The sequence below is a fragment of the Schistocerca cancellata genome, chromosome 7, assembly GCF_023864275.1.
Source record: "Schistocerca cancellata isolate TAMUIC-IGC-003103 chromosome 7, iqSchCanc2.1, whole genome shotgun sequence".
Taxonomy (NCBI): Eukaryota; Metazoa; Arthropoda; class Insecta; order Orthoptera; family Acrididae; genus Schistocerca; species Schistocerca cancellata.
Window position 1 is genome coordinate 602,040,131 of NC_064632.1, and position 23,457 is coordinate 602,063,587.

The window sequence follows — 23,457 nt, forward strand, 5'->3', positions numbered from 1 at the left end:
TGTGCATTTGTGTTAGCAGTGATTCTTTATTCAGACAGCAACCTTTCTTTAACTTTTTTTCAGTTTCTTCCTCTGAAGAAAATTATTCTTTTGTATACAAAGTATTCATCAGAAGTGAAAAACAATCTACTTGACCTTAACATATGGGATGCAGCAACTTGATATGATGGCTTTTAATGTTCAGTTATTCTGGGAAAGGAGGGTACACAAGGAGATCAGGACACAAAATAAACATACATAATGAGCTTAGAATAATGTAAACTATATGGCAAATTTGCCTTGAAATAAGCAGGCTGAGGCAAGAACACAGCAAAATAAACTTTTAATTATCAAATAATTCTATAAATGGAACACCACATGCTAGCTCGGATCATCATGCTACACCATTTATTTGAAAAAATTCCGCTCTTCTACAAATAAATTCGCATCACATGTGACGCATGCATATTTAACAAGATTTAGAAATGTCTGTTATATTTTTGGACAGAAAGAGAATGTCACTACATTGTAATGACAAACTGGCCTTACTTATTACTGTACCTCTCTTGATACGATCACAGGTGTTGTAGTTGGATCCAGGTACGGGAGGCAACTTGCGATTTGGTGGTGCAATGTAGCCGAGCTCATCGCGCAGGTCCGGTCGGCGCTTGTCCACTGTGGCGTTGCCTCCGGCAGACTGGTTGTACACTACATCATCTGTAATAGATGAAGCCTCTATTTCACAACAAACAAGCAGGCCACACCTAATGTGTCGCCTCATTTTTCATGCTACTCTTTATTTCCTTTTTAAGGATCTAATTCTACTAACTAATAATCATGCATTTTTTATGGAGATGCAATCTGTGAATCAGACTATTTTTCAAACTAGTTGTATACAAAAATATGATGAAAGTGGCCCACATTTCTTATCCATATTACATAACAGTATTTTGAAAGCGTGAATTTTGGTAAACATATTTTTTATTTTATTATAACTTCTTATGCAGATTTAGGTAACACTGACGTAGCTTTCTTTACTCTTCTGAATAAACTGCACAATTTTGAATCCTTAAAAAAATTATAGAAATGTAGCAACTATGAATTTTTTACATCTGTGATACATAGTCTCACCTCAATTTATCTAAGTGCTGGAAGTGCTCTATCATTCTCTGAGAACACACACATCTCAGAGTAGTGAAAAGAAATTAAATTATAACTCGTTTATACCGAAATCTGCAATGACTTACATTGGCTAGTCAAGGCTAACCATAACATGGCTTATGGACAGGGGAGTGATCTGCAGAAATGCAAGTACTGTTCACAATTCTGCAAGAGAATTAATGATAACACAGATTCTTGCAGGAACCCTGTTTCAACCAGAATGTATTCACATTTTAGTATCTGAAGCCAACAGGCTCTTTACATAACATAGTTGGCCTATGAAAAATGTCAGTGTGCATATTGTTTGTGCTATTACATCACCAATTAATACTGACTAGTTTCCATCAAAAGGTTCACAACTTTCATGACAATATTTTGGATTGTTCTACACCCGTTCATGACTCAGCCACCATGAATATCACATTTTTCATGTCCACGCTAAGCATTGTCTATTTGTACTACTCACAATGGGACCTTCTGGTCTTGGAAATTCAGTTCGGGATGAGACTTTGCAGGTTGGTAGCATATCTCAATGGTGTTGACTCACAGAAGTCTTAAAGCAAACTATCCCAAAAATTCTAAGAAAAAAGGCTCTAAAATTTTAAGCACAGCTCGTACAGACCTCATATATGGCCAGAAGTAACTTTCCAGCACACAGGTGAAATAGCTCAGACACTAGCACGCTAGAATGTCATATGGTTGATCCACATTAAATCCTACCTGCAGGCTCAGTTTTATTTTGTTTTCTTAATTGTTACAAAAATTATAATCACATTTAAATAAAGTTCAAGACCTAAAGTACTATCAATTAAATAAAAAATAAATTTCTTTTGCTTATGAAATGTCTGTCAAAGGTTACTTAAAATGTGAATTACACACATGAATATCTTCTTTTTAAGAAGTTGAAAATTTCAAATGCATTTTTAATGGATGTAAATTAAAGTGTTAATTACTATCATTACAATGTTATTACAAAATTGTGGGATACTATAAGCTATGAAAGGGTTATAAATATTCTTTGTAAATATGAGGAACCGGGGTATTTGAGGAAAAGCAGAACATAGCTGTTGACCCATTGTATATACAAACAGGCCGACGGTCAGTAAGTGATAAGGCCAGCATGCAACTAATCGAGCAATGTGCCTTATCTGCTATAGTACAAGTTCCTTCCTGACATTTACAGAGTACTGTGAAATATTATTGGAATTTTTACAATGTTGTGAATTAAAAATGTCTGTCAATGAAGACATCGCAAAAGTATCAGAAGCTGCAGATTCAGTATACAGTGAAGTGTCAAAAGTGATGTCTGCTTGTGTCTGTATATGTGTGGATGGATATGTGTGTGTGTGCGAGTGTATACCCGTCCTTTTTTCCCCCTAAGGTAAGTCTTTCCGCTCCTGGGACTGGAATGACTCCTTACCCTCTCCCTTAAAACCCACATCCTTTCGTCTTTCCCTCTCCTTCCCTCTTTCCTGATGAGGCAACAGTTTGTTGCGAAAGCTTGAATTTTGTGTGTATGTTTGTGTTAGTTTGTGTGTCTGTCGACCTGCCAGCACTTTCATTTGGTAAGTCACATAATCTTTGTTTTTAGGTATATTTTTCCTTCGTGGAATGTTTCCTTCTATTATAACCAAAATACTTTATTGTTTATTTCCCAGTAGATAAATCAAATAAATGACAAGACAAGAAAGGTTTTCACAGAATTACTTCATTATAAGAAGTTATATTCAATTATTCTTTCTTTCGTTTAACAAACTTACAGCTGCTGACGTGTAGCTATCTTTCCAGGGGATTAAAATTTTGGTATTAAATTCCCTCATATTACTGTGGACTTCCATTTAATAAAACAGGAAGAAGACGAAGAAGAAGAAGAAGAAGAAGAATCATTTTTCCAGTTCAAATGCTATCTTGCTTTATAGGACATCACAGATTGTATCTCCTGAACATAACTTTAACGTAAGGTCATTGCCTTCAAGTAAAATAAACTGTACATAGTCATAAATATATTATAAAGAACATGTAAAATTCGTTTTACATTACGTGGTTGTGCAAGTGTGGAAACAAACAACACTCTGTATGGACTGTGTTTGCTGCAAATGAGCACTAAAAAACCTTGAAGTAAGAAAAAAAGTATTTCTAAGGAACAATAAAGATAAATATCTTCTGTATTTTTACCCAGATAATAAAGTTTTTAAGCATAGCTGAAATCTTGGTTTGGGGAAAAACAAATTTTGCCATCCAGCTTAATCACTGACATTATCTTAAGAGAGTTCTGAAGAAGGTTGAATACATACATTCAAAAGTATTTTCATGTAACCAATCACTGTTCAACAAGCCAGCTTTTCCTTTGTCCGTATAAAATGCAATAAATTCACCAGAAATGCAATCAGAGGATCATTGTGGCATTTGACAAAGTAAGCTATAGTTATCTATCTTTATTGTTTGGTGGTACATATTATTGAAATTTTGACTAAAGCCTGTAAATATTTACATTAGCATCTCCACAAATGAAATTAAAATTTGAAGCAATGAAATTTAGCAAGATGCAAAAATAAAAAAAATGTGTTTGTTTATATCAAATAAGCTAGACAGATTCATCCCCGGAGCAAGAGCATGTTCACCATGACTTTCAGAAGTTACTTAAAACGATTGATCACTTTCATAAAGAAGCAACATTTTTATTGTAATTAAAACAGAAAATCACTTGTGTGTTGTCAGCTGTCTGCAACTAAAATTGTGTGTACACATGCAGAAACCCAAGACACAAATATGGGCAAACATAATAAAATGTCAGATATATTTCATCCATTACAAAATGACTTTTCAAAAATATAATAATTGTAAAAACTGTAATGTTGTTTTACCAACAAAAACTGAATTGCATTTTTTTCTCATCTTACTGCATGTAATTTTGTAAAATATTTCACATTCTGAAGTAAGTTTTCATTAAGTTATAAATTATAAATAAGAATTTTATGTGGTAAAAACATTCTCAAAAATGTGAAATAATTACCAAAAGTGCCATACCAAGACAAATTAAACAAAGAATAATTACTGGCAGTACTAAATGTTAATGCTGAAAGTAAATCTATAGCATTAAAATGCTTTATTTTTCTGACCATTTAATATGATCTAGGTGTGTTGCACAGATAACAGATGTGGAGAAACTCATAGCCTGTACAGTCACCCAAGGAATGAATTTATGTACAGTATGAACACATACACCAGGTAGTGATACTAAACTCAAAGCATGTAAAGTGTCTCATGCATTTCAACTGAAGTGTTTAAGTTAATGGAAGGAAACCTACTACCTATACATATCCATGCAACTGCATAACGCCCCATAACTTAGCCCTCACATATTTTGTATTCTGGTACAGTTTTCTATGTGCAAATAAGTCAAATTTGAATTTGTTCTTTGCTTTGCACAAATTACTAAACTAAGCATACCAGATGGGAAAAGCAAATTAGGATAATGAGGCACAGTACAGTAATAATACATCACATTACACAGGAAAGTAAGATACAGTGTGTAAATCCTTTTGAAACTCAAGGGAAGGGCATCTTTGAATACCTAATGATAAATCAATAGCAAGATTGACAGTAAAATTAAGTCATGGACAAAATATATTTCTGATTTTTGTGACAGATTACTTCACATCTCCAGGTGAGCAAAAAATTGATGAAAAGCTATTGAACCCCATTCAGAATCAATGAGTTAAGAAAATAAGTTAACTGTGTACACTATAAAATTCCATTCATAGAATCTATGCTGAAATATAACTCTTAATTTCAATTTTATTCTTAACTTGTTCCTGGAAATTTATGAATGAGGTCAAAATCCAACTACCATTAACTCAGGAGTATAAAATTTAAACTGTATCATTACTGAATATCACTGTTATGAAAAGGATAGGATAGACCTACCATACTGCTATGATGCCGAGTTGCAGATAGGTACAACAAAAAAAGCTGTCAGGAAGTGAACTTTCGGATAACAAAATAGACAACACACACACACACACACACACACACACACACACACACACAAATGCAACTCACACACACATGACCACAGTCTCTGTCAGTTGAAGCTGGACTGTGAGCAGTAATGCATGATGGGAGAGACAACTAGGTGGTGGGGGTAAGGAGGAGACCTGAGTGGGGAGTGGAAGGGATAGCAAGGAAGGGGGGGGGGGGATGGTGAAGTGCTGCTTGTGGACAAGGTGGAGAGAGGGTACAGCAGCTAGGTGCAGTCGGGTGGTTAGACGGAGTGTGGGAGGGAGGGGGTAACGGAAAAGGAGAGAAGTAAAAAAACTGTGGATATCTTCATCCATCGCTGTACAACCCCTTCTCCCAACACCTTGCCTCATGACTAATATCCCTGTAATAGGCGTAGATGCAAGACCTGTCCTATACATTCTTCCACCACCACCTACTCCAGTACGGTCACAAACAACACTTGTCCCATCAAAGAAAGCTACTTGTGAAACCAGTCCTGTGATCTACATGCTATGCTGCAACCACTGTGTTGCATTCTACATGGGCATGACAACCAACAAGTTGTCTGTATGCATGAATGGCCACCGACAAACTGTGGCCAAGAAACAGCTGGACCCATCCCGTTGCCGAGCATGCCACCCGACATCATGTTCCTCATTTCAATGACTGGTTCAGAGCCTGTGCCATCTAGATCCTTTTCACCAACACAAGCTTTTCTGAGCTGCGCAGGTGGGAACTCTGCCTGCAATATACCGGGTGATCAAAAAGTCAGTATAAATTTGAAAACTGAATAAATCGCGGAATAACGTAGATAGAGAGGTACAAATTGACTCACATGCTTGGAATGACATGGGGTTTTATTAGAACCAAAAAAATACGAAAGTTCAAAAAATGTCCGACAGATGGTGCTTCATCTGATCAGAATAGGAATAATTACCATAACAAAGTAAGACAAAGCAAAGATGATGTTCTTTACAGGAACTGCTCAATATGTCCACCATCATTCCTCAACAATAGCCATAGTCGAGGAATAATGTTGTGAACAGCACTGTAAAGCATGTCCGGAGTTACGATGAGGCATTGGCTTGGTCAATCACGATACACTTGCGACTTCAGGTAACCCCAAAGCCAATAATCGCACGGACTGAGGTCTGGGGACCTGGGAGGCCAAGCATGACGAAAGTGGCAGCTGAGCACACGATCGTCACCAAACGACGCGCGCAAGAGATCTTTCACGCGTCTAGCAATATGGGGTGGAGCACCATCCTGCACAAAAATCGTACGTTCCAGCATGTGTTTATCAGCCAGGCTGAGGATGATGCGATTCTGTAACATATCGGCGTACCTCTCACATGTCACGGTAGCAGTTACAAAACCAGAATCACGCATTTCCTCGAAGAAAAAAGGTCTGATAATGGTAGATGTGGTAAATCCAATCCATACCGTGACTTTCTCGTCGTGCAATGGAGTTTCCACGACAGCCTAAATTCTGCAGTTGTGGGCGTTGACAGACCCTTGGAGCGTGAAATGAGCTTCGTCGGTGCACAACACGTTACTCAACGAATCGTCATCTTCCGCCATCTTTTGAAATGCCCACACCGCAAATTCCTCCACTTCACTAAATCGCCAGTTAACAGTTCATGACACCGATGGATTTTGTACAGATAACATCGGAGGGTACACCTCAGTGCCAACCAAACAGTAGTGTGTGGAATGCTGGTGCGACGTGTGACTGCACGAGTGCTGACTTCCCCGTGCATAGGCGAACCTGCTACAGTCTCCATTTCTTCCTGAACTGTCTCAGCAGCATTACGCCTTGTGCTCGGTCGGCCACTACAGGGTCTATCGTCTACACAACCCATGGCTTCGAACTTCCGAAATCATTCTCGCCACAGCTGCATTTGTGAACGGACCTTTACCCATTCGAATCCTCCTTTTATACACGATTGTCATGCGCAGTCACTGACGTTTTGCTGTCCAGCGCCATCTGCCGGACATTTTGTGAACTTTTTTTTTGTTCTAATAAAACCCCATGTCATTCCAAGCATGTGTGTCAATTTTTACCTCTCTATCTACATTATTCCATGGTTTATTAAGTTTTCAAATTTATATTAACTTTTTGATCACCCGGTATACAGGGCTATTACAAATGATTGAAGCGATTTCATAAATTCACTGTAGCTCCATTCATTAACATATGGTCACGACACACTACAGATACGTAGAAAAACTCATAAAGTTTTGTTCGGCTGAAGCCGCACTTCAGGTTTCTGCTGTCAGAGCGCTCGAGAGCGCAGTGAGACAAAATGGCGACAGGAGTCGAGAAAGAGTATGTTGTGCTTGAAATGCACTCACATCAGTCAGTCATAACAGTGCAACGACACTTCAGGACGAAGTTCAACAAAGATCCACCAACTGCTAACTCCATTCGGCGATGGTATGCGTAGTTTAAGGCTTCTGGATGCCTCTGTAAGGGGAAATCAACGGGTCGGCCTGCAGTGAGCGAAGAAATGGTTGAACGCGTGCGGGCAAGTTTCACGTAGCCTGTGGAAAATTGGCTCATGCCAGAACTGGAGACCGACAGCGCCGACTTCATCTTTCAACAGGATGGTGCTCCACCGCACTTCCATCATGATGTTCGGCATTTCTTAAACAGGAGATTGGAAAACCGATGGATCGGTCGTGGTGGAGATCATGATCAGCAATTCATGTCATGGCCTCCACACTCTCCCGACTTAACCCCATGCGATTTCTTTCTGTGGAGTTATGTGAAAGATTCAGTGTTTAAACCTCCTCTACCAAGAAACGTGCCAGAACTGCGAGCTCGCATCAACGATGGTTTAGAACTCATTGATAGGGACATGCTGTGCCGAGTGTGGGAGGAACTTGTTTATCGGCTTGATGTCTGCCGAATCACGAAAGGGGCACATATCGAACATTTGTGAATGCCTAAAAAAACTTTTTGAGTTTTTGTATCTGCGTGCAAAGCATTGTGAAAATATCTCAAATAATAAAGTTATTGTAGAGCTGTGAAATCGCTTCAATCATTTGTAATAACCCTGTATAGACAATGTTCCCGTAACCACTCTGCCCTCAACCATCGTTACTCATTGTCCTTACCCATTTAGCTGCTTCCCTGTTCCCATTTCAGCATTACACAGCACTCTCTTCCACCAATGCACCCTCAGTCTTTTTAACTTCTCTCCTTTTCCACTAACCCCCACCTAACTTCCTGACTGCACCTATCTGCCCTATTCTCTCTTCACCTCATCCTGTAAGCTCCTACTAGCAGCACTTCACCATCCCCCACCTCTTCCCTGCTATCCCTCACTTTTGCTGCCCCATCATCCTCATTACCCCCACCACCCAGTAGCCTCTCCCATCATGTGCTGCTGCTCACAATTTGGCTTCAGCTGCCACAGACTTTGGTCACCCGTGTGAGTTGCATTTGCGTGAGTGTGTGTGTGTATGTTGTCTATTTTTACTAAAGGCCTTGTTGGCCAAAAGCTAACTTTCCAACAGTCTTTTTTGTGCCTATCTACCACTCAGTGTCTCAGCTATATGGTGAGTAGCAACTACCCTTTTCATAATAATGTTATATTCCATCCTGTATTTTCCACTGTTTTGATAGTGACACATCACTGGTAACTATAAATTATGGAGAAATCACAAAACTGTTATTTCTTTCCTTCTATATCATGAATGGTTGAATTATCACATTATACTATTTATTGAGATCAGTCATGTTTCCTTCTTTGAAGTTACACTGGTCAATGTGACACTCAATAAGAAAGATATAGTTCTTGATCTCCTGTAATGTGGAGGATTCCACTTTTCTGGATAGTATATGGAAGACTGATTTAACAGCCTTTGTCAATTGCTAGTAGTGATGGTCTCAGATATCCATACAGGGGTTATTCAGAAAGTAGGGAACGTTTCGGCACAAAAAAAAAAAAAAACCTAAGCACAAGAAATACATTTTATTATATACATTTGAAAGAGCGACTGACATACTACTTTTCCACATAGTCACAAAACACATTAGGCACTTATCATAGTGGTGGACAAGCTTTGAAAGACCTTCGTTGTAAAATTCTGCCGCCTGAGACTTCAGCTAGTGAGTTACGCCAGCCTGGAGTCCTGCGTCGTCATCAAAGCGTTGCGTCGCAAGCCAGTTCCTCATCTTTGGAAACAAGTGGAAGTCGCTTGTTGCAAGATCGGGGCTGTAGGGCAGATGAGGGAAAATTTCCTTTTTGAATGAACTAAGGAGAGCTTTAGTGCGGTTTGCCTGTGAGGTATGGCACAGTCGTGCAAAAACAAAACTTTGATGTCAGCTTTCCTCGGCGTTTGTTATGAACTGCTCTTCTAAGGCTGTGCAAAGTTTGACAGTACCAGGCAGAATTTATGGTTGCTCCATGTTTGAGAAAATCAATAAGAAGTGCACCTTGCCTATCCCAAAACACTGTCACCATTAACTTCCTTGTTGTCAAGGTTTGCAAACATTTTCTTCGTTTTTGGGAGGACGTTTTGTGCCCCCACTCCATGGACTGTAATTTTGTCTTGCAATTGACATGTTCCACCTAAGTCTCATCACCAGTTACAATTCGATCCAGTAATGAATCACCATGTTTGTGGTAGGCCTCCAGAAATGTCAATGTTACCCCCATTTGCTGTTCTTTATGGTGCTCTGCAAGCATTTTGGGCACCCATCGTGCACAAAATTTATGGCAGCCTAGCTTTTGAGTGACAAATTCAAACAAAACAGTCTGTGAAACTTGTGGAAAAAAAGCGAAAGTTCCATTATTGTGAGGCGACAGTTTTCACGAATCTTTTCATCAACTTTAGCGACAAGATTGTCAGTCACAATGCTCATGCATCCACTATTCTCTTCATCATGATTGTTGTTTCGGCCATTTTTAAACCGAATGCACCATTTCCCAATGGAACATTCACTCATTACATTGTTTCCGTACACTTTGCACAGTTCATGATAAATTTCTATAGGTTTTAGGTTTTTTGTCAACAAAAACCATATCACAGACCGCACGTCACAACTGGAAGGAGTTTTGATTGTAGTGCACATTTCAAATTCGATTACAAATTATAAATTTGAAAAAAGCAGACACGCAGAGACATTCCCAATGTCACAGATGGATGCCGACTGAGCTGCCGAGCACGCCTAGTGGCATCAGATGGAAACGTTCCCTACTTTCTGAATAGTTGGACAGCTATGCAAGTTATCAATAGTGTGGTGAGGAACACAATCATATTACAATTGAGCACTTGAGATGTATAGCCTCCACTAATCATGTTGTGGAAAACATCAAATATGACATTTATCCACTTTCATCTTTCATGAAATCACTTTCAACCACACAAATTCTCGCAGTGCCGATAACAAGTTTCACACAAGAAAATCATAATGGCATGAGTCTTAAATTGCCTTGCCATCACCGGCAGAGAGGAATGGTAGAGTCTCTATTACCAATGATTATAGGTTCTCAACAACAATCAATCTGCTGTCACTACATGTTCTGCACAATGCAGTACGTTTATGTGCTGCCCTTCATGTAACTATCTTTATGGTATGAGTTATCCACTGCCCAATTTAAAAAGCAGTTGTATTATTGAGTTTCAGTACAAAACTGCCACTGGTTCAGTTCCTTAGATATCAACTACAAGATAACTGAACCTGAACATGTGATAATGCTTAAGATACAATATTCAAGGATTATGCTGTTGTAGCACTGCATAAATTTGTGCCACTATTTCATTGGCTAATGTCAATATTTTTTTTGTATTTAAATACAATGGCTCAATCTTTGAATATTAATATGTAGTTACTTTTTTTTTACATAAAACAATGACAATCAGGGCATTTCAGAATTCTTATTACACGCTGTTTTGGATTGTAGAGGGGATTTATTAGATAAAGTTTTGACAGGAAGCTACATCTTGCCATGTAAAATTTGGATGTAAGGCAAGTTTGAATATCATATCATCCTCAAAGCTCATGCTTCACAGTATGCACACAAATTGGGAAGAGGATGCTGTCAACAGCCCTGTTATTATGGCATCATATACTATTTGTCTGACAATAACAAGGCTGTGAGGAATTGGTACAATTACAATTAGGAGGGTTGACTGAGGTTCTCCACAGATGTGCTGCACTCTTGCCTTTAAAGATGATGTCCTTTGTCATGCAGAAGATGAGTATACCCGAAACATTGCCCATGCCATGGGTTCCTGTAGAGCATACAGGTCACAACTCATTATCTCCACTGTGTGCACATCCTATAGTGACAGGTTTGAAAATGATTCTACCTGCAAACTTGATATAGAACCAATTTGTAAATTTTCTGATACGAGTTCCTTATCAGACCTTTCTCTATTATGTCCCCTCTACAGTACCTAGAAGCCTGTAACAGGAATTGTGAAACACCACATATTTGTTTCATACAAACTATATCCATTATGACATACTTCCATTGCCTCAGTGTTAGTGCTGGGGCTGTTTTGGTATTCACAATCAACAGTCTATAGACTGGAACTTGAGTAATCTAGGCTTTTAAGAACTTCATTTTTGGCTTCAGGGTGTTGGGTAGCACTGACTGTTGTTATTCGTCCTTCACAATTCACAAATATGATTCTTATTAGCATGTTTCAGGAATGCAATTCATTTCAATTTTCATTGGTTTGGAAATATGCACAAGAATAAGTCTATTTCTGCTGTTAGAATATACAACAAGAATGTCCCACACATTTTTGGCTTCTCCTGAAATATATCTAACATAAATATGGTACTGAGAAGTCCTGGCGGAAGGTAACTCACCAAACAGTTGAGCCATTGAAAAGCATGTAAACAAGATAGAGAACTTAGCTAGCTTTCAGATGAACCCTTTTTGGGGAATAATGTACCCCCCCCCCCCCCCCCCGCAACACACACACACACACACACACACACACACACACCTGTATGGCTACATTTTTCTGGTTGAATACAGAACAGCAGCTCAACTAGGGTGAGGTTGGCTGACAGACAGGAGGGCCAGGCAGCAGTTACACAGGATAGGAATGTGATACGGGCACCAGCAATGGTCAGTTTGTGCAGCAACATAATGATGATGATGTGGATGAGTGGATTGAGACCAGAGAAATGGAGACAGGGGTAAGGCAATGGGGCTACAAGATGAGTGTAACTCATCGGCTACTTCACAGCGATGCCATATGGATGATTCCCCATAATACCAGCTCCTCTGAATTGTGCACCCTCATCCTTTTCCCTGCAGTCTCTTCTTCCTCTGTTCAGAAATACCCTTCCAATCCACTCCTCCACATAATTGTCAGTGAATGTTGCATGGCCCTGCAAGTGTCAATGTGCACGCTGCAGTCCTAAACCTCTCCTCCTGCTCAGTAACTCCTTTCACCCCAGCCCCATTCCGTTAGATGTGATCCCTTCATTTCCATCCTCCACCGATCTGCAGTAGCCATAGATGTGTGTGTGTGTGTGTGTGTTTGTTGAGTGAGTGAATGAGAGAGAGAGAAAGAGAGAGAGAGATCGCTATAGCTTGAGAAAGAATTAGCCCAAAATACTGCAAAGTTCTTAGTCTTGTTTAAATGCCCTTCAATGATTCAATGCCTCAAATTATTCACGAAGTTATTGCCAATATATCTAACAAAGTCATATAAAAACGTACTTCTACACACTTATGGTGTATTTCACATTCTATCTGGAGTTCAAGGACAATTATGTTTCCTAAAATCTGTTACAATAAAAGTAACACAGTTTTCTGAAAACTGCAATGCAGATAAGAATCTTCTTTGTAATACACACAGATAACTATTTTCCTTCATGAACTCTTCACAGTATGAGTTATTGTTGACCTACTCATAAAATTTACAAAAGAAGCTACTTTACTCAATATAACAACATATTTTAAATTTCAAAATTAAGCATGAGACTAAACTCATTGATGTCACAGACTGTGATTACTACTAAACTCAGGGTGCAGAAGAAAAGCCACGAACAATTTCAATACATTAAAAATATCTTACAGCTAACTCTTGTATCTTAAATGGATAGGAAGTTTCACGTAAAATGTGAAGAGAAAAAAAAAAAAAACACATAGAAAGAAGTAAAGATGACAATCAGGCTGAAAGCGAGCTTCTTTTGGAACTAAATGAATACGTAAAAAACGTTTGCTAATGACTGACTGACTAATATTTTTCAATAAAGATTAAAGAGTCAGAACATAGGCACACAGGTGCGCACACACACACACACACACACACACACACACACACACTAGTTAAATTCCATTATTGTTCTGCAACTAGTATCGAAAGTGTTGTCACCAACTGGTGGATGTTATAATTTTAAAATAATTTATACCACATGTCCATGATTTTAAAATATATTGTGTATCTACTCACCGCTGTTAAAGTAAGTGGGCCTGGCATATGATACAGCACTGTCTAGACCAGAGCATAGCTTCTGGGGTAGATGGAGTTGTGTCACATTGTAGGCCCACTTACATACATACATAAATAAATACATACACAACATATTTTAAAATTATGGACATGTGGTTTGTGCCATTCTAAAATCTGTTGGATGATGACATGTTGAAACAAGGTGCAGAACAATAAATATTTTAGCAGTTTTGTGATACATAAAATCCCATTTGGCAGCATTATACTCTTAGATATTTTTACCGATTTAGGATTTGGGGTTACTCATGCATATCCATAATGTATGTCCGAACAGGCTCTTTTTGTCCTTATTTCATGATTCCTTCATGAAGGAATTTATTTATGTGAGCAGATGAATTATAAATTAGGTCTGAGTACTCCTTTAAGCCTGATTGCAAATTTTTAATAATTATCAGGCAAGCAGGATGCTTATGTTTTCAACATGAAGATAAGGTGTTATATTATTATTACTATTATGTTGAAACCAAAGGTTAATTCCTATACAAAATAAAATGTTACAAGCACTTGCTCTCATCTGGAGTACTTAATTGCTTCAGAAGCTATCTACTACCAACTTATTTACTTTAAATTTTAAATGTTTTGTGAGGTTAAATGAAAAGAAAGAAATACTGATGTACCACGTAATCTTGTCTGCTCTGGTCCTCTTGATCGTCTAGATATTGCAACGCATATAACAACAACACCGACAATGATGACAACAATAGTAGCAGCCAGTGGCACAATGACATTCAAATCCAGCCAGTCAGGAAGCCAAGGAAAATATTTATTAACAGCTGTCAGTTCTCTCTCAGGAGGTGGGATGGTCCCTGTAAAAGTACAAAAATAATATTTTCTCACCTTTGTGATGTGTACTTTTCCCTCTGAGAACGCAGATCACAATTATAGCAATGATGATGACCAAGATGGCTGCAGCCACAGGAACCACAAGGTTAAGATTTGACAGGAGAATGTGAATTGGAAAATCTGCTCCTGGTTCAGGAATTTCACGAGCTGGTGCAATGGTACCTGCAACAACCAACCACACATGTCAACGACAAACCGAGATCTAGGGGACCCACAGTTTCTCGATTTGTTCGAAACCTGTACAGCTAGTTGAGACAAGTACATTGCAGTTCACGAGCCAAAACAAGAACTTACTTCCAAAGCATAAAACTTTTTTAAAAAAAGTGTTATTAAATAACGTAACTGATAACTTTCAGTTAACATCAAAGCATTTTATGTATGAGCAGATTTTTTTTTTTCATTTAAAGTACTAGTATTGTTTACTTGTGCTAATGTAAGATCCTAGGTGGAATGCAAACAAAAGGACGAGAAATAACACAGGGAGAGTGGTGGGAAGAGTTCCATAGTAGTAGACAGCCACAGAAATAGTGAGGTGAATATTAGACACACACACACACACACACACACAAAAATGCAGTTTCAACCTACTAATGCTGGGACTGAGACACCAACCAGACGCATAAGTACAGAGACGCACATAACCTCTACCCATGAAACAATTATTGATAAATACGCACAAAAACCAGTGTATAATAATGCAGTTCAATTAGCGATGTAATTTTAAGGTTAGTGTCTACACAAAACAAAGCAAATTGCACATATTGTAATTCTTAGGCTTGCAACAGTTAAATTATTATAAATTTCATACTGTACTTTACAGAAATAAAAATTTTACGCACAGAAGATGACATACAGGTGTAGAAACATGTCTGGGTAAATACAAAAATAAACAAATTGTGTTTGCATAAGGCCGATTTTTCAAAACAACCCAATGGAGGATCTCTTTCATTCTGAACTGTTCAACTAGATAAATTTCTGTCTAGTACTTGGTCAAGTTTTCTTCAAAACTGAAGCCACAATTTCTCTACACACTCCTGCCAAGAGCTAAATGCTGTGTGTTCCTCCCTTGAGACAGACCATTACTGCCTCTTAATCCAGGTTACTCCATGTTTAACTTATTCTAATTGAGCCAGTTGCCATTTGTATTTGTGTAATCACTGTTCTTTGACATCTGTTGTAATACAAATATCCTGGAAGTGGTGTAGTCTACTTGTTGCCAATAGCTCTAATATAACTCCTTCATGAATGGGTTTTTGAATTATGTGTTGTAAATAGTTTTCAAAGAAAACATTTAGTGTTTATTGCATGATGTTTTGTCACATCCATCACTTAAGATACAACTAAATCTCACATTCATCGATTTACACCAAAATTTATCATACACAACAGTCTTAAGTTTTTACACGTTCTTGAAGAGTGAGATTTCAAATTGTACAAATGGCCACCAGGTAGCTCTACTGAGACATGACATCATTGCTGCTGCTGCTGCTTTTGTACGGTATCTATAATTTGTCATTGGTTATTGTTAAAATGATAGCAGCTCTGAAACTGGTTGGGTACTTTGTTTAGAGTGAGCATTTGATGAAACAGTATTGTGAAAAAAATGGGGGTTTCATGTCAAGCTTCTTTCTGGATGACTTATAATGATTTTCAAAAAGGCCTAATGACAATAACATCTCAAATCACTATATTCAGATTCTGGTAATCAACGCCCTTAAGAAAGGACTCTTTACAGTTGGTTTTTAGAATTTTGTTATGGCCATGTTTTTGTCAGTCGTGAATTTCATGATAGTCCATCAAAATTTGTGGTTCTTCAATAAACATCAATGCCATCCATACGCAACACTATTGAAGAGGATCAGAATGTGACTTACTGTGAGATGGTGGCAACCTTAGGCATCATGAGGACTACAGTACCCCTGATTTTGATTAAAAGCCATAATTTGTATCACTTCAGGAAGGGGGTTACCTGGATAGTCTCAGATGTTATTGAATTTAGCATATGTTAAAATTCAGGAGTAAGTAAGAAACACGTATTTTTTGTTTTCTCCAAAAAAATTCCTGCCCCGAGATACAGACCTCCAAAGATGATACTGCGAACACCATTCTGAAGATGCGAATTTTGGAATTTTTTTTTTAATGCTGTATCTTTGTAACAGTTCTAGATACTTTGTTTGTTATTTTTTATCTGAAAGATAATAGCGTTATGATTACAATGGTATCCTCCGTTTGGACATATCTATCAAAATTCTTTTACTGTCGCCTTTTGATTTTTTTTTTATAATTTATAGAAAAAAAATTTTTTTTTCACAAATGCCAATAGCAAAAAGTTAGATTTTTTTCTGTTGATTAGTACCGTGTAGTGCTATATTCCCTGTAAAGGTGAGCTTCCACTTTTAAGTTGGACAGGTTTTATTTTAAAAAATCATTTTTTTTAAACTTTCACTGACTTTGTTCCTCACTATCTTCTTTGCTACAATATTTATTTCTTTGTTGCTGTTATTTCTTATCACTTCCTTTGTTGCAGTTATTTCTTTTCACTTTCATTGTTGCAGACATTTCTTACACTTTGTTTTAGTGTCTTATCAGTTTCTTTGTCGTGGTTGTTCATTGCAGATTTCTGTATTTTAGTTGTTCAGTGCTAATTTGTTTACTGACGAGGCTTCTCAGAAATCTGAGACCATCCAGCGAGTTCTGTGTTTTCATGAGGAATTTGCCAGTTGATACAGTTGCAGTGTGTGTTGTGAAAAGGACTGTTTGAAATGTCTTCTGACTCGGACTGCAGGAGAGTGAAGTGTGCTGACTATTTGCATATCCATAAGAGCGATATACACTCCTGGAAATGGAAAAAAGAACACATTGACACCGGTGTGTCAGACCCACCATATTTGCTCCGGACACTGCGAGAGGGCTGTACAAGCAATTATCACACGCACGGCACAACGGACACACCAGGAACCGCGGTGTTGGCCGTCGAATGGCGCTAGCTGCGCAGCATTTGTGCACCGCCGCCGTCAGTGTCAGCCAGTTTGCCGTGGCATACGGAGCTCCATCGCAGTCTTTAACACTGGTAGCATGCCGCGACAGCGTGGACGTGAACCGTATGTGCAGTTGACGGACTTTGAGCGAGGGCGTATAGTGGGCATGCGGGAGGCCGGGTGGACGTACCGCCGAATTGCTCAACACGTGGGGCGTGAGGTCTCCACAGTACATCGATGTTGTCGCCAGTGGTCGGCGGAAGGTGCACGTGCCCGTCGACCTGGGACCGGACCGCAGCGACGCACGGATGCACGCCAAGACCGTAGGATCCTACGCAGTGCCGTAGGGGACCGCACCGCCACTTGGTGCCAATGATGGTCGTATGCGTGTTTGGCGCCGTGCAGGTGAGCGCCACAATCAGGACTGCATACGACCGAGGCACACAGGGCCAACACCCGGCATCATGGTGTGGGGAGCGATCTCCTACACTGGCCATACACCACTGGTGATCGTCGAGGGGACACTGAATAGTGCACGGTACATCCAAACCGTCATCGAACCCATCGTTCTACCATTCCTAGACCGGCAAGGGAACTTGCTGTTCCAACAGGACAATGCACGTCCGCATGTATCCCGTGCCACCCAATGTGCTCTAGAAGGTGTAAGTCAACTACCCTGGCCAGCAAGATCTCCGGATCTGTCCCCCATTGAGCATGTTTGGGACTGGATGAAGTGTCATCTCACGCGGTCTGCACGTCCAGCATGAACGCTGGTCCAACTGAGGCACCAGGTGGAAATGGCATGGCAAGCCGTTCCACAGGACTACATCCAGCATCTCTACGATCGTCTCCATGGGAGAATAGCAGCCTGCATTGCTGCGAAAGGCGGATATACACTGTACTAGTGCCGACATTGTGCATGCTCTGTTGCCTGTGTCTATGTGCCTGTGGTTCTGTCAGTGTGATCATGTGATGTATCTGACCCCAGGAATGTGTCAATAAAGTTTCCCCTTCCTGGGACAATGAATTCACGGTGTTCTTATTTCAATTTCCAGGAGTGTATAAGACAAACAAAAAACTGACTTTGTTCAGGTTGGGAATAAGTGTTCTCATTTGAAGACTCTGTTTCAAAGTGAAGATGTTTCCAGGGATGGCTGTTTGTGTTCTGAATGTTTTGACAGAATAACAACAATGGTAGTATCTGAACAAGGTGAAGCCTCCCATGGTGCAGATGATGCAGATTTTGCATCTATAGAGGAAGAATTAAATACCCTGAATCAGTCAACTACCTAGGTAGGTGTTAGTCCTGTTACGAAACCGTGGTCAGTGAAGTTGAGTCATAAGCTCTATGCATCAAGAAAGTGCAGATAAATTACTAAAGCTATGGATGAATAAACTATAGTAAATCTGACCACACTCTTCAAAGTAGAAATTCCGTCTTCAGAAGAAAATGAACCAAAGCACTCTTGCACCTCTTGCCAGGAATTTTTCACAAATATCAATTCAGCTGCTGAATATTGTGCGTCCTACAGTGAAAAGGTGCAAGTTTTAACTATTACTCCAGAGACATTTTCAAAGAAAACAATTTTGATCCATGTTCCATCAGTATCAAAGTACATGGGAGACAAATCAAGAAAAGTGAGGTCTGTAAAAGGAGTCTTTGGAAGATCAGATCCCTATTATGGTCATCCTGTAGAAGCTGCTCAAGATCAAATAGTGCAGTCATTTTGTGCGGAAGGTAAATGGAACTGTTCTCACCAGAGTGCCAACAAAAAAGACACTATAGCTGTAATAGCTGAAGGTCAAAAAGTTGTGAAAGTGAAGAGGTACATGACTCGCAGTATTAAAGAAACTTTTGCAATTTACAAGAGCAACTATACAACTTCACATATTGGAAGGTCAAAATTTTATGTGCTATGACCTAAGTAGGTAGTTCCACACCCACCTAGAGATGTCTGTTTATATATGTACTGCACGAATTTTGAACTTTGTGTGGTAGTTTTGAAGAACTTACTGGAGCACATGACACCTTGGTTGGGCATGTGAAGTCATTAGTAATATGTGATGTAAAGCCAGACACTTGCTTGTTTCAAGAATGTGGTGACTGCCCTGGAAAGGGACTGTCTTTACAGACACTTGGCCTGGAAGACGTAGCAGATAACTCTGCAGAAATTACATAAGTGACATGGAAGGAAAATAAACTACTTAAGAAAACGGTTGCCTTTGACAGTTTCATTGATAAACTTGGTAAATGGTCAGTGAAAGCAGTAACACACTGCAGAAGTGAAAGGTTGTGTACAGGCTGAAGAACTATGTTTAGTGCTTCAATGTGATTTGGTTGAGAACTGGCCTGTAATTCTCCCACAAGAAGTACAAGGTTATCATTGCCATAATGAACAGGTTTCAATTTTTACAGGAGTTACATATTTTCAAAACAATACCACAAGAGTTGCCGTTATAAGTGATGACACAGGACGTGACTCAGCACATGCTATGCTAGCAATGCAAAAAATTCTTCTACTGCAAACAGGGACAGAGAAGACCAGCATTATTTCTGATGGTGCACCTCATCATTTTAAAAGTCGTTACCAGCTGTTTGAATTGAGTAAGTCGCTTGTGCCAACTGACTGGGTATACTGTGCTACAGGTCATGGGAAGGGGCCTTGTGATGATATAGGAGGCCTGCTGAAGCACCATACTACAAAACATAATCTTTCCAGACCAAATACAGCTGTAATTCAGAATGCTGAGGGTTTTACGAGAGTCGTGAAATCTTACTCATCCACAACCTTCAGTCTTTTGTCCAAAGAGGAAATCGAAGAACTCCATCATCAGAAAAAAGAAGAATGTTCCAAACAAACTACTCCTGTGAAACGAATTCAGAACACACATTTTTGGACTCAAAGTGATCGGCAAACTCATATTGCACGCACTTTAATGACGAAGAAAGAAGAACTTTTGTTCGTTCGGCCAGCACCTCAGAAACAACAGAATAATAGTCAGATTCACAATCTGAGAAGAGGGGTGTTAGTGGCGTTTGTGCAGGACTGTGAATGATGGATTGCAGAGATTATAGACACCAGTTATGAGTTAAATGAAATTGTAGTGAGCTTTATGCTATCACATGGACCAGCTGCTGGATATAGGTTTCCAGCTGAGGGACAGCAACAATGCCATCAGTGCACACTTCCTGTTCACAATATTTTGGAGACTGTAGTGCTCTAGTTCCTATTGGTTCAACAGGAAGGCATCGCTCTATATCAAAGGAAGTTACTGAAACAGTGAAACACATTTTTAGTTCATTGACTAATTTCAGTACAAAACAGAGTGCACAGAAGTTGTATAAATTGAAACCTTTAAGTCTTTGCACCTTTCACATACAGTTTGGAACCATTTAAAATGCTTGAAAAATGAGTCTCTTACTCATCTTCCAAAACTAAAATTATGTTAAATAAGGCTAGATTTTCATTTTTATGAGCCTGTTATGTGATAATAAAACAGGTTTTATGTATGGCAAAAATTTAAATTGTTTATAATACCTGTTCAACCTAAAATTGGTAGCTCTCCTTTTCAAGGAAAGTAGAACTATATGGTACTAATCAACAGAAAAAAATTAAAATTTTATGGATTGGCATTTCTGGAGGAAAAAAAAATCCCATAAATTATAAAAAAAGTTCAGAAGGCTATAGTAAAAGAACTTTACCAGATAAGTCCAAATGGAGGATTGTAATCATAAAGCAATATTCTTTCAAATAAAAGAAGCCCCAACAAAATTTCTAGAACTGTTCCAGAGATACAGCATTTTAAAATTTTTTCCAAAATTCGCATATTCAAAATGGTATGTGCAGTGTCATCTTTGGAGGACTGTATCTCAGCACAGAATTTTTTTTGGAGAAAACAAAAAAATGTGTGTTCCTTACTTCGTCCTTAATTTTAACATATGCTAAATTCAATAACATCCGAGACTATGAAGGTAAGATTTCTTCCTAGCCTACCCTGAATTGATATGGACTATGCTAAAAAGATCTGTTTCTGACATTGAGTAAGTAGTGGTAAGAGAAGACATAGTATGATTTTTCTGTGGGATTCATCATAGGTACATGGATGATATGTGAAAGAAATGGACTGAACAGTTACATATGGTTTGGTTACCAACTTAAGAAGAATAGAAGGGCAACATAAAGCTATTCTTTCTGGTGAGAAGAAATAGTGCATCTAATGGGCCACTTTTGATCGGACAATATTAGAGAACCATGGGCATACAGATGAAGTAGACAACATTGTGGGAAAAAGGTTCAATACATAGTTATTTTTGATATGGTCAGGTAATTCACTCACTGGCTTCTGTGGCACAGAAATATGAACCGCTTTCATGTAACATCTGTGATTAACATAAACTGTAAAAACTTATCACCTTCACTTACATCAGAGTGCTTCCTGTGGTTGCAGCAACTGGTATTTTGATCAATACACAACTAAATTATTCGTGAAGTTTGTGACAGAAAGTTTGATATGTCAAATAGCATTAATTATTCACATTTTGGCATAATCATGTGAAACAACTGACTATACACCTCTTTACAGGTTAAAATTAGTGAAATATTATTCCTAGAATCCCGCGGAGATCAATGTGAAGTAGACTATAGGATATTCCTAGATTTCTTGCTCAACAAGAGCCCTTGGTATTTTGCAAATAGAACATATATCAGCAGTCAATGACACTCTTCTATAGTCTGCATCATGAAGGAAGGTGCTTCCACACAGACAGGCAGAGTTATAGTGAGGTGTGGAGGGGATGAGATTTGCACATGTGAGGTGACAGACAGTGTGGAAAAAGTCCGCATTGCCAGATTGTATTGCAGTAGACAACAGTCACATTCATTTGCATACTGTACACTGTATTATACATTTCACTCAATGAGAGCAAAAAGAAATTTAAACCGATTTTGATCAATTGTCTACGTGAGAGATGTGCTGGCAACACTGCGTCTGCTGATTCACAGCTTCTGCGTCATGTTGGGAGGCGAGAACAGCTGACACAGCTTTGAGAAGACAGTGAGAGAATTTTTTCTCAAAAAGACTATTGTTTAATGTCATCAAAACTGGTCACAACATTTGCCCTTTTAGTGAGAATTGGACTCAATTATAAGTAGAACTGCAATGCACAATAAAATTAGCTTCAAACATGAACTGAAATAATTATATTTGCTTGAAAACTGCTTCTGCTCCTGGGATTTTTTTTAAATGTGTAATTTTATAATGTGCGAGTGTGGGTGTGTTTGACTGTAGCTAAGTGTAACTCACTGAGCTCAAAGACTAGTGCAAAACAATATTGAGTAAATGGTCAGTAGGTTGTCAAACTTCTCATTTCAACGAGCATTACATGAGGTCTCTCCCAAAAAATCCAGAACTTTGCGTACAAACGTTTTCTGTGCTTAATTTTTACCTATTGTGCATGGTCTCCTTCGAAGTACTCTCCTCCATAATTGATACACTGCTCCCACCACTTTCCACTTTTGGAAGCAGTCTTGGTGTACCTCTTGCTAGATTGCGTGAAGCGCCGTCTGCGATTTTTCTTTTACCTCACCTATTGCAAATCTTCATCCTTTCAATGGGGGTTTGAACTTTGGCAATAAAAAAAAGTCTGTAGGGGCCAGGTCTGGAGAGTACGGAGGACGAGGCAGGACAGTGATCTCATTATTTGTGCAACAGCCACGCATGACTCACGAGTCATGGGCCGAACTTGGAGAAATGCAATGCACTCCAAGATGCTGTGTCAGCATTTCATGACATGATCCAACTGAAATGTTAACATTCTTCTGCAATCTCTCAGTCAGTTAGTCTTTGATTAGCATGCACAATTTCAATGTCATTCCTCTCATAAGGTCTCTGCATGTCCATCTTTTCAGAGATGGTTGCAGGACTTGGGTGTTTGTTGCAGGATGTCAAATAAAGCAATCTTCAGTCATCACTGTATCATGCAGAAATCTACACATACCAG

At 38.9% G+C, this 23,457-nt stretch overlaps 1 protein-coding gene across 1 annotated transcript in view; it reads right to left on the reverse strand.

The window, feature by feature from the left end:
- The window catches only part of LOC126091914 (Down syndrome cell adhesion molecule-like protein Dscam2), an 895,908-nt gene that overhangs the window by 87,364 nt on the left and 785,087 nt on the right, over positions 1 to 23,457 (reverse strand). Inside the window, exons 30-31 of the mRNA XM_049907230.1 lie at positions 14,253 to 14,441; positions 541 to 696 (exon numbers count right to left, since the gene is read on the reverse strand). Of these exons, the coding sequence (XP_049763187.1) occupies positions 541 to 696; positions 14,253 to 14,441 (345 nt within the window). The remainder of the gene's footprint in view (positions 1 to 540; positions 697 to 14,252; positions 14,442 to 23,457) is intronic.